Here is a 14,160-nt window from a genome sequence, read left to right as displayed (position 1 = left end):
CCAATTGAATTTTTTAGACTTCCAAGTTTTCACTATCCATACATCTATCTCAGCCTTAAAAACTTTCTATTCTTCTCTTTCCCAAATCCAAGCAATTCACAGGAAGAAAGTTACATGAAAACAACGGTTGTGTTATCTCTTTCTGGCCCAACTTTGTGGCCTAAGGAGAGGCCAACTTCGCAACTCTCGTAATTTTCACTAAAGGAAATAATAAAGTTAGACCCTGTTCCTGGGTCCTGCTCCACCCAAGGTCTGGGTTGGACCTTCGGATTACAGGTACCACCCACAGCCAAAAAAATATGTGGGCTTAGTCCCGTGGACTTCTGACTCTTCCTCATCATCTCTTATTCCTTTGAAAGAAACAAACAAACTACCATTTTGGTTTGACAGTTTCATGTCCAATGTCATAGGTGCTGATGATAACAGATAAGCAAGGAATCAAGCCTGTGATTCTGTCTCATCAATCTCTTACATGACAATCAAAAGACATTCCTCCTGGGAGGTTGTGAGGCTTTTATTGGGGGGAAGGGGTGTCTTTTTGGGTTTTTCTTTGCTGCTGGGAAACATTGTCCCCTTTAAAGGACAGAATCAGTGTACAATTATTTTGAAATAAACTTGGGAAAGGGTTTCCTAACTCTACTTGGTCTACAGGATATGCTCCTTCAACTGTAGGTGGGTCTCCTTCAGCAAAGGCTGTTGCTTGATTAAGAAGTTTAACAGTGTATGTATCATCCTGAAATTTTGGGCTTGATTCTACAGGGTGCTAAAACGTACCTTCACCCCTGCATTCACCACATCAGACTCTCAAGGGATTCAAAGGGCGTCTGGGGCACCTGACTTCTCACAGAATCACAGTGTAAGGGACTGAAGTTTAAAGATAATCAAACAGTTCTCCAAAAAACTGTACAGATCTGCATATTCTCAGCTTGTTCAGGAGTATAATAAATGGGTCTGTTTCACCAAAGACTGGCAAAACTTCCATTGGGGTTTGCTGGAGATAGCTAATTGATTTGAACTATATTCTGTACACATTTTACATAGAAATCTATCCCAAAAGTCAGTTGGAAGGCTATTTTATTGCTCAGCTGTATAGCTGATATCCAAAAATGTGGGGTTTTTGCAATTTTTAGGGCCAAGCTTTTATTTTTTTCAGGAAGCAATCTTTCCTTCTATGATTCATGATCGTGTTGAATTGTCTAAGGTAGGAAATATCAGCTTGAACTTACTGTCATGTGCTATGGGAACCCAAAGGGAGAGTGTGGAACTAGATCTTCTCCAGCAGGAAAAACAGATGGTAAAAATTAAGCCAATTGTGTTTCCAAGTAAATCCTGGAATGCAGTATGCAAAACAACACGTGTTCAATCAGAAATCCTCAAAAGAAAAGACCATTTCCTCAAGCAGATTAGCTACCTCAGATAAAGGACATTATAATCAAATAAGCAGCTTGCCATCCAGGTACCACGGTGAGTCTTCTTTCCCTTGGCTTCCTTATTTTCTGTGATTTCAACAGGAGCAGAGAATACTCAACACCATAAAACAGGCTTTAAGAGAGTATGACAACAGGCACTGTCCCCAGACTTGAACTAAACAAAGAAATTTCTGTTGACACTTAACAGGTTTCTCCTAAGACATCCCACACCCACTTACCTCTTTTGCTTCATTAGTCTTGCTTCTGACTCTTAATGTGAATGATATACAATATGTGAAAAATTCTACCACATATGTTAAATTGCATACTGTTACTCAGTCTTCTGGATATACCTTCAGAGACATTCACACAACTGCCACATGGGCAAACAACAGCAAGACAGAAACTTTACCAAAGCTCTGGAAGGCAGACATACAGATTTTATATATATATTCACAAGAGCAATTGTTTTATCTTAAAACCTTTCTAAAACAGGCATATACTGCAGGCTTTGGCAGTAGATATAAAATATTATGGGATCCAGCCTTACTTTGTTTTTCTCATCCAAATATACACATTGTTATAACAGAGGAATAGTTGCATTCAGAATTATTACTGCTGCTTGATGACCAAAATGCCTCATATACTGCTCCACACATGAAACTACTGCAAATATCCATCTCGCCTGATCAACAGCAGCTTCTTTGGGGTGGAGGAAAAGAAAAGAAGCATATACATGGTTCATTTAAAATGCAGTGACAAAAACAGCATTTGAAGGCATGTGTCCAAAACAGTCCCATATTGTTATTACAGATGGAAACAGTGAAGGAAAAGAAACAGAAGAAACAAAAGCCAGCTTTTGTGAGTTCCAGAGCAATCCCTTATGATCCTGGGTCTTGTATAAGATGACTTGGAAGCTTTGGAAAGGCATTCAGGGTCTATCCCTGAATAAGGCATTGTAACACACTGTCTTCCATAAGCCTGGCCCAGTGCCACGACAGTTTCTGCGTAATTCATTGCACGTTTTGCTAAGTGTTCTCTGTATATCTATATAGATATATACACATAGACATATATGTAATTTTCCATATGCTTTCCTGCAAAACATCAGAAAAACAAAATAAATTACATAATGGAATACAGAATTCAGAATATGCTAAACTTAGTACCCGCTGACATGTCGCACGTGCCCCAAACTAAACCAGAGATGTGTTGATTTGGAAGTTATATGTACTCTAAGTCTGTAGATACAAATTATTTCTTCTCTCACAAAGTTTTCATATAGCCCAGCCAGGAGGTCTAATGTTTGGCTTTCCAAGTAGCTTCTGCCCTCTTCAAGCCCCATCATCTTTTCAGCATTAGCACTATTCCTAGCACTTCCTTGTGTCGTTCTCCATGACAAAATGTTGATTTGGGACAAAACTAAACTTTTTTTCAAGTTTTAGAGTTTAGATCTCCAAAAGTAGAAGGCAGTGTCTTGAACCTCATCATCTTTCAACACAAAATGCTTAAGAGATGCATAAAGCAGATCCCTATTCTTCTTACGGAAAAATACATATTCTTCAAACATCATTCTCCCTTCATCTTTTCTTCTGCAGTTGAAAAGAAAAGAGGTTCAACTAGAGAGATCAAGTGGCTGGCCAGATTGTTTATGGAATACTGAGATCTTAATTTCAAGATTACCGGTCTGGAATCAAAGTCAGCAGCAATCACAACCTGTAACTGGCCAGAGGCCTTTCAGTGAATCTGGGTGAAGTGAGCAGTGAACCCTCACCAAGACTTATCAGTAGCAAAAGCACAGGCTGTTGTGAGAACTGGCTATCCTGGACCATGCATCAATCCAGTCCTGCATACCATCTCCAAAAGTGACCTGAAGTAGATATTATTTCCATAAGAAATATGCCAAGTATAGTAGTATCTTCCCACTCCGAGTGGTCAGTGATTTAAGGACTGCTTGAGATAGAGGTCATAATCTTAATGCTGTGTTTAACAGACACCGATGGGTCTATCTTCCTTTAATTTGTCTCATTTTTTTAATCCATTTTCAGCTCACGTGGTCTTCTGCATCAGTAAGCTTCACAGTTCGTTCTTTGTTTTTCTTTTGAACCAGTTGCTTAAAAGTATCATGAAATACCTTTTCATTTTTTGTTATCAGAACTAGTAAATAATGACCTTCATATTTACCTATTGTGTCTGCTGTGGCCATAAGCAGAAGCCACTATGAACAGTCAACTGCCTCTGATAAAACACAGATATATATACTGACTCTTTCATTTTACAAAATAAGGTATTTTCAACCCTTTTTGATTCTGCAATTACCAGCCATGTTCTAGTGAAAGTCTTTGAGTCTAGGGCTCAGACACCCACTTGTTATGTTTCAACCATACTTGTCAATTGGAATTATTTATACAAGAGTCTGAGAACTGGGTCCTTGATTTAACTAAACTACAGTTGTTACCTCCCACATGATGTGCTTGTGCGAGTTCACATTTTATCTCAGTTCTTCTTCCTCTTCCTCATCTTCCATTTCCTCTTCTGAGTCGTCCTTATTCTTTGAACTGTTGCTGAATTCAAGGTTTCCTTCAATATCCAGTACCTGTAAGTGCTTTAGGTTTTGGAAGGTACTTTCCTTCAGTGCTCCAACTGCAATCTTATTAAACCTTAAAACAAACAAACAAAAGGCCTTCTTATTTAAATAAGCCCATTTTTATATCCAATACAGAAATGAGGAGACTAGGAGGAAACCATTCTGTAGAGTTACTCTAACTTACACTGACCCAAGGTACTTGAACTTTACACTGACCCACAACAGCACTCTAAGAGTACTGACTCCTCTGGATGGAAAAAGGAAGGGAAAACAGGTACTGATTAGCAAGCAGCCAAATGCAGTGAGTGAACAAAGTTTGTTCACAGCACTCTCTATCATCACAAAGGAACCTTGCAGGAAAGTACTGGGAAATATTACGTATCTCCCACTGATCTCAAGTTTACTGACCAAGCTTCCAAAAAACTCCTACTTTTCTCTGCCCCAGCCCCTCTTCCCCCTTCTATAATTGTATTCTGCAAGGAAAAAAATCATAATATTGGAATTCGTCCCCCACAAATTCTTTGTCTTGGAATTCTGCTTTCTCCTTCCCAGAGTGGAAAGGCATCTGCTCCACAGACCACATTTCAAATTGTAACTTGCTTTTTCATGAGATTCTGTGTCATCCCTTGATAGTTTAATTCTTCTCCCACGAAACTCAAAATATCCCTTTAGAAACAAAGCAACATGCAATAATTTTTCATCTGTTATTTGGGTTTCCAAGAATATGAATAAACTAATCTGCAGTTTAAGAACCTCTCACATATACTGCTTGGTCCGTTACTCTTGAACATGCTTAAAATTGTATTCTATCTAATATTCCAGATGTATATTATTGTTTCACAGCATTGCAGTGATTAATAGCCTCCCATTAAGAAATACAGTTTAGCTTGTGTGGAGTTGCCTCCTAAATATGTTAGCAAAACAGTTTTGCAAATTCCTTTTTTCCCTTTATATAGAAATATAGAGTATGGTATGTGGTTTCTGGTTTGCATCCAAGCATTCACTAAAATCTCATAAATACGAGCAGCTGAATAGACAGACTGCTCTAATTTACACCAGACTTTGTAATTTTATTTGCTTGGTATGGAATCATTCATCCAAAAAGGTATGATTCAGAACTGTTCAGAACTACAGAACAGTTTATTTGCATACAGACAAAATAAGGCCTTATTTAGTCTTGTGCAGCAGGCAGCCTAGGCTTTTTGAACACATCCATGGGATCAGCTTAATCACGTATTCTGTAGGGTTTCATAAATTACTTCTAAGCACTATTTTCAGTAACGTTCCATCAGATTGAATTTTAATATATTGCTGGGCCAGATTCTTGCTTCACTTCTTGTGGTATAAATCTTTGCTTAAATCAGTTACAATACTGTGACTTTACATTATATGTAAAAAAGGTCCGTATCTGTCACCTATATAAACAAGGTCCTCATCCAACTGACAGAGTAGGGAAAAAAACAGAAAAGCTTTCTAAACTTAGTTACATAACTGTCACAGCTGTAACTTGTCATCTGTTTCTGACAAAACTATCAAGGGAATACGCACAACTTCAAGATTACTCATACACGCCTTACTAGAGGGGGATTTTGTCAAAATCCAGGGCTAACAGACACAGGCAAAGCTGTAGTCCTACAAGCGGACTGTAAACTTTTAGTTCACAGCTGAATACTGGAATATGACATTATGTTAACCATTAATTTCCCAGAATTTCTAACATGCCTAATTCATTCCAATAAGCACAGAAAGAACAAACTCTCCAAACAGAAAGAGCATATTGTGTGTATCTATGTATTTTCTGAGCAGGTGAACATAGTTTCATCATACATTACTAGAAAACAAAGTTGCTTATTTAGGAAGTTAGGAATTTAAATACTTTCTAAAAAGTAAGCAATTATAAAGTGGATGAAGAAGAAAAAAATCTTGTGTGTTTGAGTGGAAACTTGACCTTACCTGAGGTAAATCCCCTTTATTTTGGGTGTGGATTCAAAAGCATTCTCTGAAACCGTTGTGATCTTGTTGTTCTGAAGATACAGATATTCTAGAGATTCTGGCAGGCCTGACGGGATAGAAGTCAGCTGGTTGCCAGCCATGTCTAGTGACTGCAAGGAAGAGACAACAGGGGTCGAACAAATAACTGAATTTAAATATTAGCAGTACTCCAAAAAAAGATTTGACAACAAATAAGCTTCCAAAGGCTGGCTCTATACACCCCCACCCCCCCCTTTGGAATTTTATCCACAACCCCCCCCCCTTTTGAATTTTATCCATTGTTTTTTATACATATACACACATACATGTAAGTCTGTAAAAATACATATATATATAGATATACACACACACACACACGCACTTATAAAAAACTTAGTATGGTAATAATGCAGAAGTGAGATGTTTATGCAAAGCTTATCCAGGATTTGTTGTGTTTGAAAGTCATCTGGGAACAGGCTTTATTCTTCAGATGGTACTTTGGTGAGTCTGTTTCAGATCCTCTCCCTTCTGATGAGGTCAGGAAAATGACAAACACCGTGTGTACGGTGGAAATTGTAAATTGTCAGTCATGCAGAAAGGTTCAGTTTAAGTTCATTGTGGAAAACTGAAGTGGTATTTTTTGTAGCATAAAACGTAACATTAAACTAGTTTAATCTACTTCTAATTTGCATCAAGGTTAAGTGTGACCATGACAAATCTGCTCTCTTACACTACCACTTAGCATCATGATTTCACATGAGACATGATGCTGTTTTGTTTAGGAGTCCCAACAGTTCTTTATCTCTGTCCCCAGGCTTTAGCCCATGCCTGCTTAAAGTGAATTAAAAGCAGACTGGGTTTCAGATATGCATGAGAATTCCTTGGAAGCTGCTACTGCAAACACTTGACTAGCTAAGGTTACATTACTCAGAGTTACACAGAAAAACACCTGGAAACATTCTAACATAGACTAATATATGAGACATCAGGACTAAAGGCCGTGATCATTTCTCAGATAAATTTTAAACAAGGAAATGGATCAAAATAAGTGTTTTGTTATCCTGTATTGTAGCATTTTCATAGCATCAAGATGACATACTAGTTACATATTATTCAAAGCTACACTTCTGCAAACGATTGTCATGATTTCAGTGTTTTTATTCTCCATGTAACCCCAGTCTGGCAAACAATTATGTAAATGTCTAGCTTTGCAATTGCAGATAGTCTTCAGTGATTTCCATGGAAACAGTGTAGACTGAAGCGTATGCTAAGTACATGCACGATCAGGATCTTATGTGATGGTTATTTGTCAAATCCACTCCAGTGCACGAACTCATAAACCAATTGCACAGTTAAGCCCTTAATGATAAAAAAGATTCATATATGCTATCATGAAAATAACTTACAAGTAGTATTGCTGTTCCAGAAAAAACAACAGCCAAAAATGCACCGTTAGTCTAACAGAACTTTAAATACGTGCTATTATCTTAACCTTGTTTAATATGAACAGGGTTTACTGTGGAGTAGGTACAACTGAAGGGCCAATGTTTGATTCAGCAACACATTATTCTGGCTTGACACTGACCACAAGGGAGTGACAGTAGAAAAAAAATAACGTGAAGTAGCTATGAATTGGACCTTTTGAGAAGGAAAGCTTGTCATTCCAACCAATAACTAAAGCTGCTTAATGGGTCTCGTGACCCGTTTTTGTTTGAAAAAAAACCAACCAAGATGACAGTGCCTACATTTCATTAAGCTACTGCAGTGAAACAGTTCCAGGATCTGTAATTCTCAACAGCATCTTCCTGCCAGACTACTCCTCATCTTAGATATATTTGCATGCACGCACACACACACGCACACACGTATCACTGAGGCACCAAACAAATGCAAAATGTAATAATAAAGCCATGGACCAAATCTGCAGCTGATGTAAACCAACAGCTCTACAGATACTGTTGCTGCATTGCTGATTTACATTAACTGAAAAACAAGCTATTGTTTATTCCCAGAAACACCAGAAAGAGAAATGTTCACATAGATAAGCTTTTGGATTGTCTGAAAACACACTGGGGGCCAGTGTGGCATATGCTCCACGATCCTTATCCCTGCTCTGCTCTGAGATGTACAAACTTTGCCTGTACAGTGACCTAACCGTATGCACCCTAGATGGTTGCCATATGACATAGGTAATACCTTTTACTGCAGGAAACAGGCTGTTACCTAAAAGGAAATGCAGACAAATCCTTCAGCCGGTGTTACAATTTTGAAAGGTCATTTTGCACAGCACAAATGTGATTGTTCCTGCCTGCCTTATGGTTTGTGTTTAACTTTCTCCAACAATTAAGCAAATGAGAAGACTGCTGATTGAATCCAGACCTCCTAGCTGCTATCCAGGTGCCTTAGCCAGCTGAGCTGCTAAATCCTACAGCTTGGCCTGTCTGACTATAAGCTGATGTGGGGGCTTTGAGAATTAAGAGTGTTTTTGTTTATGCATTCCTTCCTCCTGCTGTCTCTCTTCAGAGCTGATTTTAAATCTTTTGGGAGACAAGCTATTTGAAAGGCATAATTCCAGTTTTAATGTCAACATTCACTAATTTTTATCTGAAAATACAGGACACCGTTAGGGTTCAGAAACAAAGATGTCTTTCCATTTCCCAGAATTAGCAGTACCTGGTGAACCACCACCCTGGTCAGCAGTGGGAGGTACCCACCTCTGGCACAACAGCACATCATTTCTCCTCTAGAAACAGAAGGTGTAGCACTTACAATGCAAGCCCAAAACATGAGGACCAAGCCCATCTAGTATTGGTGCTATACAAATTGGCTTAGGCAGACAGACGAGGACATCAGCATTACTAAAACAATTAGAGAAGGTGACGTTTCTACCTGGAGACTGTTGAGTTCTCTCCACGCTCTTGAATAAATGGAATTTACTTTCAGTTTATTGTTGCTCAAATACAGTTCCCGCAGCTTTGTCATCCCGGACAAAGTCCCTTTTGGGATGATGCTTATCTCGTTCTCCTTCAGCTTCAGAATCTGCAAGTTCTTTGGAAAGCCAAAGGGCACCGTGTGGAGATTGTTTCCAGAAAGATCCAAGGACTTTAGTTGCCTCAGTTTACGGAAGGCCTCCCGATGGATCTGGGGACTTTTGAGCTTATTGTAGCTCAGGTTCAGCTCTTCAAGGAAGTAAGTGGTAGCAAAGTCATTCCTGTTAATCTCAGAGATCTGGTTATGAAGGATCATAAGTGTTTTCACTCGCCGGGGCAGGCCACTGGGAATCCTTTCCAGCATGTTGTTGTACAGGTGGACAGTGTGCAGCTTCTTTAAGCCCTGGAAGGCTAATGGGTGAATACCTCGGGCTTTTAATTTGTTATTGTGGAGCAGAAGGTACTCCAGGTTCTTAATTTGGGTCAAGACATCTCTGCCAATCACCTTAATTGCATTCTTCTCCAGGTGGAGGAGGACGATGTTTCGAGGTAAACCACTTGGGATTTGTGAGAGGTTATTGCTGGACAAATCCAGATATTCAAGACTAGACAATTTCCTTGGGAAAGCAGGAAAGAAAACACTCTCCATTTAGATTTTGCAAAGTGAAACGATAACCAACTTCCCCTATGATTTTACAATCTTTGCTTTAGAGTCTTTCTCCCTGGCACAGCTCCCGTTACTGCCCTTTTTTGTCTCATGATGTGACTGATGTGGACAGCAAAACAGGGAGCTCCCATACTGCCATTAGGGATTAGGACTGGGAGCTGCCATTGCTCCCCAGCCACACTAGCAAGAGAACCTGCTAGAGTCCACAGACATCCAAACCGCCACTGGGCTGAGACCTGAGATCAGTTCTGCAGTCTACTGTTCTCTCATTTGACACCACAGATAGCAACATACGAGCAATTTCAGTGAACAAATGCCACAAGAAAGATGCCATGGGAGCACCATTAGAACACAGAATTCAGCTCTCGGTTTCACAGAAATGTAGCCTGAGCATGAGTAATCACTGTCTCTCTGAAAGTGTCTATTGAAACTGAAAAGCAGGCCTGCTTTTCAGATGATGAAATATTACTCTTATGAAAAGCAGAAATGCTAATTCAGCATCCTAGGCTAAGGTAGTGAACTTCTCCTGACCCTCCCAGCATTATGGAAGTGAGTCAGGGCTAGAGCTGCTTTGTGTAAGCTACTGAATCTGGATTCCACATACTCAACTGAAGCTAAAATAAATCCTCAGACCAGCCACTTATACCAACTGGATGTGGATCAATGGTATTATATGCCAGGACTGAGGAGTCCTCTATTCCCTTGTATTTCAAGTCAGTTTCTCAGTTCAAATGAGACTGTAATCTGCATGGCACTACATAACCCACTGCAGATGACTAGAAAGTTTTCAGGAAATGTGAGAACTAATGCCTTACAGACATTGCTGGTTACTAGGCTGTTATTCACAGCTATCCAAGCATGCTCTGAATGAGCAAATATACTCTCTGGGTAAAGCACTTCATTGCTGCAAGTTGTAATGCTTCCCCAGCTTGGGTGCATCTCAATAGCACTATGCTGTGCTGTACAGACAGTATCATGAGAGCAAGGAGCAATATCCACCCCCTCTGCTGACTGTGACTGGTGCCTTAGCTGTACTCTGTTCATCAAAATCTTAACAGAAATGATATGTCCAACATGGCCTGGAGGCAGATACAACACAGCTATGGTAAATTACCAAGGGAGTTTTCTGGGAGTGGGATGCAGAAAAGGAAAGCACAATTTGATACACTTCCATGTCTGGAGATCAGAAAAGTTTACAGAATTAAGTTATGGGCAGGACAGATTATATGATCTGGATTTTCAGGTAGAAGAAGGGCAGCACTCAGTGTAAGCAGAGACACAAATGTTAACTTTTTGAAGTGCTAAGCCCCAGGCTAAATTTAGGACAGCCAAAGGCTATTTCTGTTGCACCATTTTGTAGCAAAGCTTTTGCAGCCATCTGGCTATTGAGCAGCACCATTGCATCCCCTCCTACTCCAGCAATCCATCTGCACTGAGGTACAGCTGTACCAGATGAATTCACAACTGTGTATCTGTGCCTGCTTTCAAGTCACCTTCACAGAAACACAGAATTGGCTTTAGTGAAGATGAAGGTCTGGCCTTAACTTTCAGAGAACTGCCCCTGAACCTGGAACGTCCCAAGTAACCTCACTTTTGACTAGTTTGGAAGAACAGAGACCAGCTTTCAACATCGTTCTAGGTGGCCTTTTCCCAGAAGGCACTTAGTACCTGGTGTGATTGGGTCTGTGGCATTCAGGGAGTGATGCAGTCTGATGTTCAGTGTTGTGTCTTTTGTATAGAAGTATTCTGCAGTGTGAATTCAAACCACTCACCCAGACCTTTGCTTTTGAATGGCAGCATCTGAATCTAAGTCTTTTCATATAGACTTAGCAGAGAAATGCATAATGTCGTGCAGCTTTTAATAAATGTACTTTTTAAGATTTACTTTTTTCAGTAGATATACTACTGTACCAGAAGAGATAGACAGACACAAACAGAGGTGCAAACTACAGATCTCAGTCTCACCAGAAAGTTTCGTTGTCCATTCCTTCATTAGTCAAGTAGTTATTCTGTAAATACAGCTCCCGCAGACCTGTAAGTTCACTGAAGGCTCCTTTGGGAATCTTCTCTAGCTTGTTGTTCTAGAGTCACCAGAAGCATAAAGAACATTATTTGGCATGAAACAACATAGGGCATTCAGGTCCTGCTCACCTAACACCAGGCAGTTAAACTTCAAAAAGAGCTAGACTAAGATATTTCAGGGGGCATTATAATTCTGCTTAAGAAATAAATACAAATACTAGACTGAAATATTACAACCTATTTTTATTGATTCCCCATGGAATCTTTGGGCTAAGGAGTTGGAATTTGCCTCCGTGCCGGACGGTTTTCTTTTGTATTCCTAGTCCTTCCACCTATATGCAAATGTATAATGTAATCTAGGCAACTACCTCCAGAGTTTGCTCAAAATTACTGCATTTTGTAAGACGGATTTCACCATAAAGAAGAATTAGGTTGGAAGCTGGGAACCAGCCACCCTTCCAGCATTAATGGCATTCCAAAAGGTACAGTTCCTGCAATGTAGATTCCAAAATAATAAGTCCTGCTGCCTTAGCGTGGCTTTGCAGTAGCCAGCAGGCAGACACAAACAAAATATAAAACTAAATTCCACTTAGAAATTCCATACAGAAACTGTAGAAATTATAAAAGGATATATAAAACACTAGGAATTATAAAAGGATATATAAAACACTGACACTGAATTTGTTAAACTTCCTACAATCCACGTATACACAATAACGTGATGGACAGACTGGGCTATATTCATGTGCCAACTAATATAAAGTGGATACCACCACAGACAGATTTGGATGAGCGTCTCAATGAATAGTAAAAGAAAAAAAAAGATCTGTCACATCTAAAATACACCTTTTGGACACTTTTGGTCCACTATTGGCTGTCTTTCATTTCTCATTGTCCTGTTTTTTTCCCAGTCAAAATATCAAGGTAAATGTTACTACTGACAGGCAGTGCACTTGAAAACAAAATGTTCATTTCTCTCTTCAGCTCCTCTGCCCTTAACACAACTGGTGACAGCAGGAAAGGACACGAGTTCAAAGTGTAGTCCTCAAAGTCTGAGACCCCTTTGGGAGATAATGATTACCTATAAATGGCAATAAAATGCAGGGGACTAGGAACTTCACACTTTGCAGAGAAATTCCAACAATTTAAAGGATCAGACTGTTTGCCTTTACTTTTCTTCAAGCTGGAGAAGCCTGTTTTCTAGAAGACTTTAATGGGAATTAGCAGTGAAACCTTCAAGGGAAAAGAAAGCTGGGAAGCAACACAGAACTGCCTAAGTCCAGAGGCTGATAACAGACTCCAGTCTACACATGTCCAAGGAGCTGTCAACACTAGGAGCAAGCGGAACCAGGATTCCCCACCGCTGCAGCTCCCCCATTATTAACAAGGTTGAGATCTCTAGCACAGACATGATGAAGTGTTTTTATCGAAATCAGATGACACGAAATTAAAAATGCTGGAGACTAGTTAATACCACAACTTGCTATTGCACTATTGCTGGAGAAGTTGTAGCAGTCAAGATGATCCAAACTTTCTCTGTGTTGTCTGAATTGCCAGTTCAGTAGCAAACAAAAATCACTGATGCTAGGAAACAGTAGTCTATGTGAAATGAGTTAATGAGCAAAGCCAGTACATAGTGGGTAAGCAGCTGTCAGGAAAAACAGCATCGTCAGTGGCAAACTTAACTGGGAGGCCAGTCACTGGATGGCCATGGAGAATGATCTACCTTCTTGTACTAATATGTATTAATATCATTATATGCAGGGAAGAGACCAACAATGCTACCACACAGTCATTTGCAATACATTCCTCTGAAAACACAGAAAAGCATTTTTGTCCCCTGTGAGCATTTTGGTGTTTTGCAAAAACACGCTGTTACTTAGGAACAAAAAAGTAAGGGCATGGCAGACAGCTACTGCTGAGGATATAACAGACGAGACTTACAGTGGGCCTGGGAATGTTTCCAAGTGCACTGAAATGGCTTGGCTGTGTAGTTTGAATCCCATACAAACACAGTACTTGGTCACAATCATAAAAGAATACAAAACCTTGTGGTCATTACCTTTAAGTGTAATTTATATAGTGCTGGAGGGAGATTCTTTGGAACATACTTCAAGAAATTGCTGGACATGATGAGTATCTCCACATTATCAGAGCCATTGAACATATTATCAGGTAACCCAGCATCTGAAAGTTTGTTGTTATGAAGATACACAGATCTGTTGGAAGGAGAAAAAAGATGAAGTTAAACAGATAGTGAGATCTGGGGTTTTTTGTTTACCAAGAAGTCCTGGTTTTGGCAGGGATAGAGTTAATTTCCTTCCTAGTAGCTGGTACAGTGCTGTGTTTTGGATTTAGGATGAGAACAAAGTTGATAACGCACCGATGTTTTAGTTGTCGCTGAGTAGTGCTTACACTAACCAAGGACTTTTTAGTTTCCCATGCTCTACCAACTGAGAAGGCTGGGGGTGCACAAGAAGCTGGGAGGGGGCACAGCCAGGACAGCTGACCCAAACTGGCCAAAGGGACATTCCATACCATGTGACGTCATGCTCAGTACATAAACTGGGGAAA

The 14,160-nt window shown here is 39.8% G+C and overlaps 1 protein-coding gene across 1 annotated transcript in view; it reads right to left on the bottom strand.

Moving 5' to 3' along the window:
- Positions 1–1,828: 1,828 nt before the first annotated feature.
- The window catches only part of PODN (podocan), a gene marked incomplete at its 5' end in the record, with an annotated part of 23,001 nt that continues 10,669 nt past the window's right edge, over positions 1,829–14,160 (bottom strand). The window contains 6 exons of the mRNA XM_009287487.1: positions 1,829–2,506; positions 3,868–4,069; positions 5,950–6,098; positions 8,857–9,514; positions 11,530–11,645; positions 13,649–13,805. Of these exons, the coding sequence (XP_009285762.1) occupies positions 3,901–4,069; positions 5,950–6,098; positions 8,857–9,514; positions 11,530–11,645; positions 13,649–13,805 (1,249 nt within the window). The remainder of the gene's footprint in view (positions 2,507–3,867; positions 4,070–5,949; positions 6,099–8,856; positions 9,515–11,529; positions 11,646–13,648; positions 13,806–14,160) is intronic.

The sequence above is a fragment of the Aptenodytes forsteri genome, unplaced genomic scaffold (genome assembly GCF_000699145.1).
Source record: "Aptenodytes forsteri isolate BGI_AS27 unplaced genomic scaffold, ASM69914v1 Scaffold119, whole genome shotgun sequence".
NCBI lineage: Eukaryota > Metazoa > Chordata > Aves > Sphenisciformes > Spheniscidae > Aptenodytes > Aptenodytes forsteri.
Note: the sequence above shows the minus strand (reverse complement) of the source record. Positions and strands in the feature narration are given on the sequence as shown.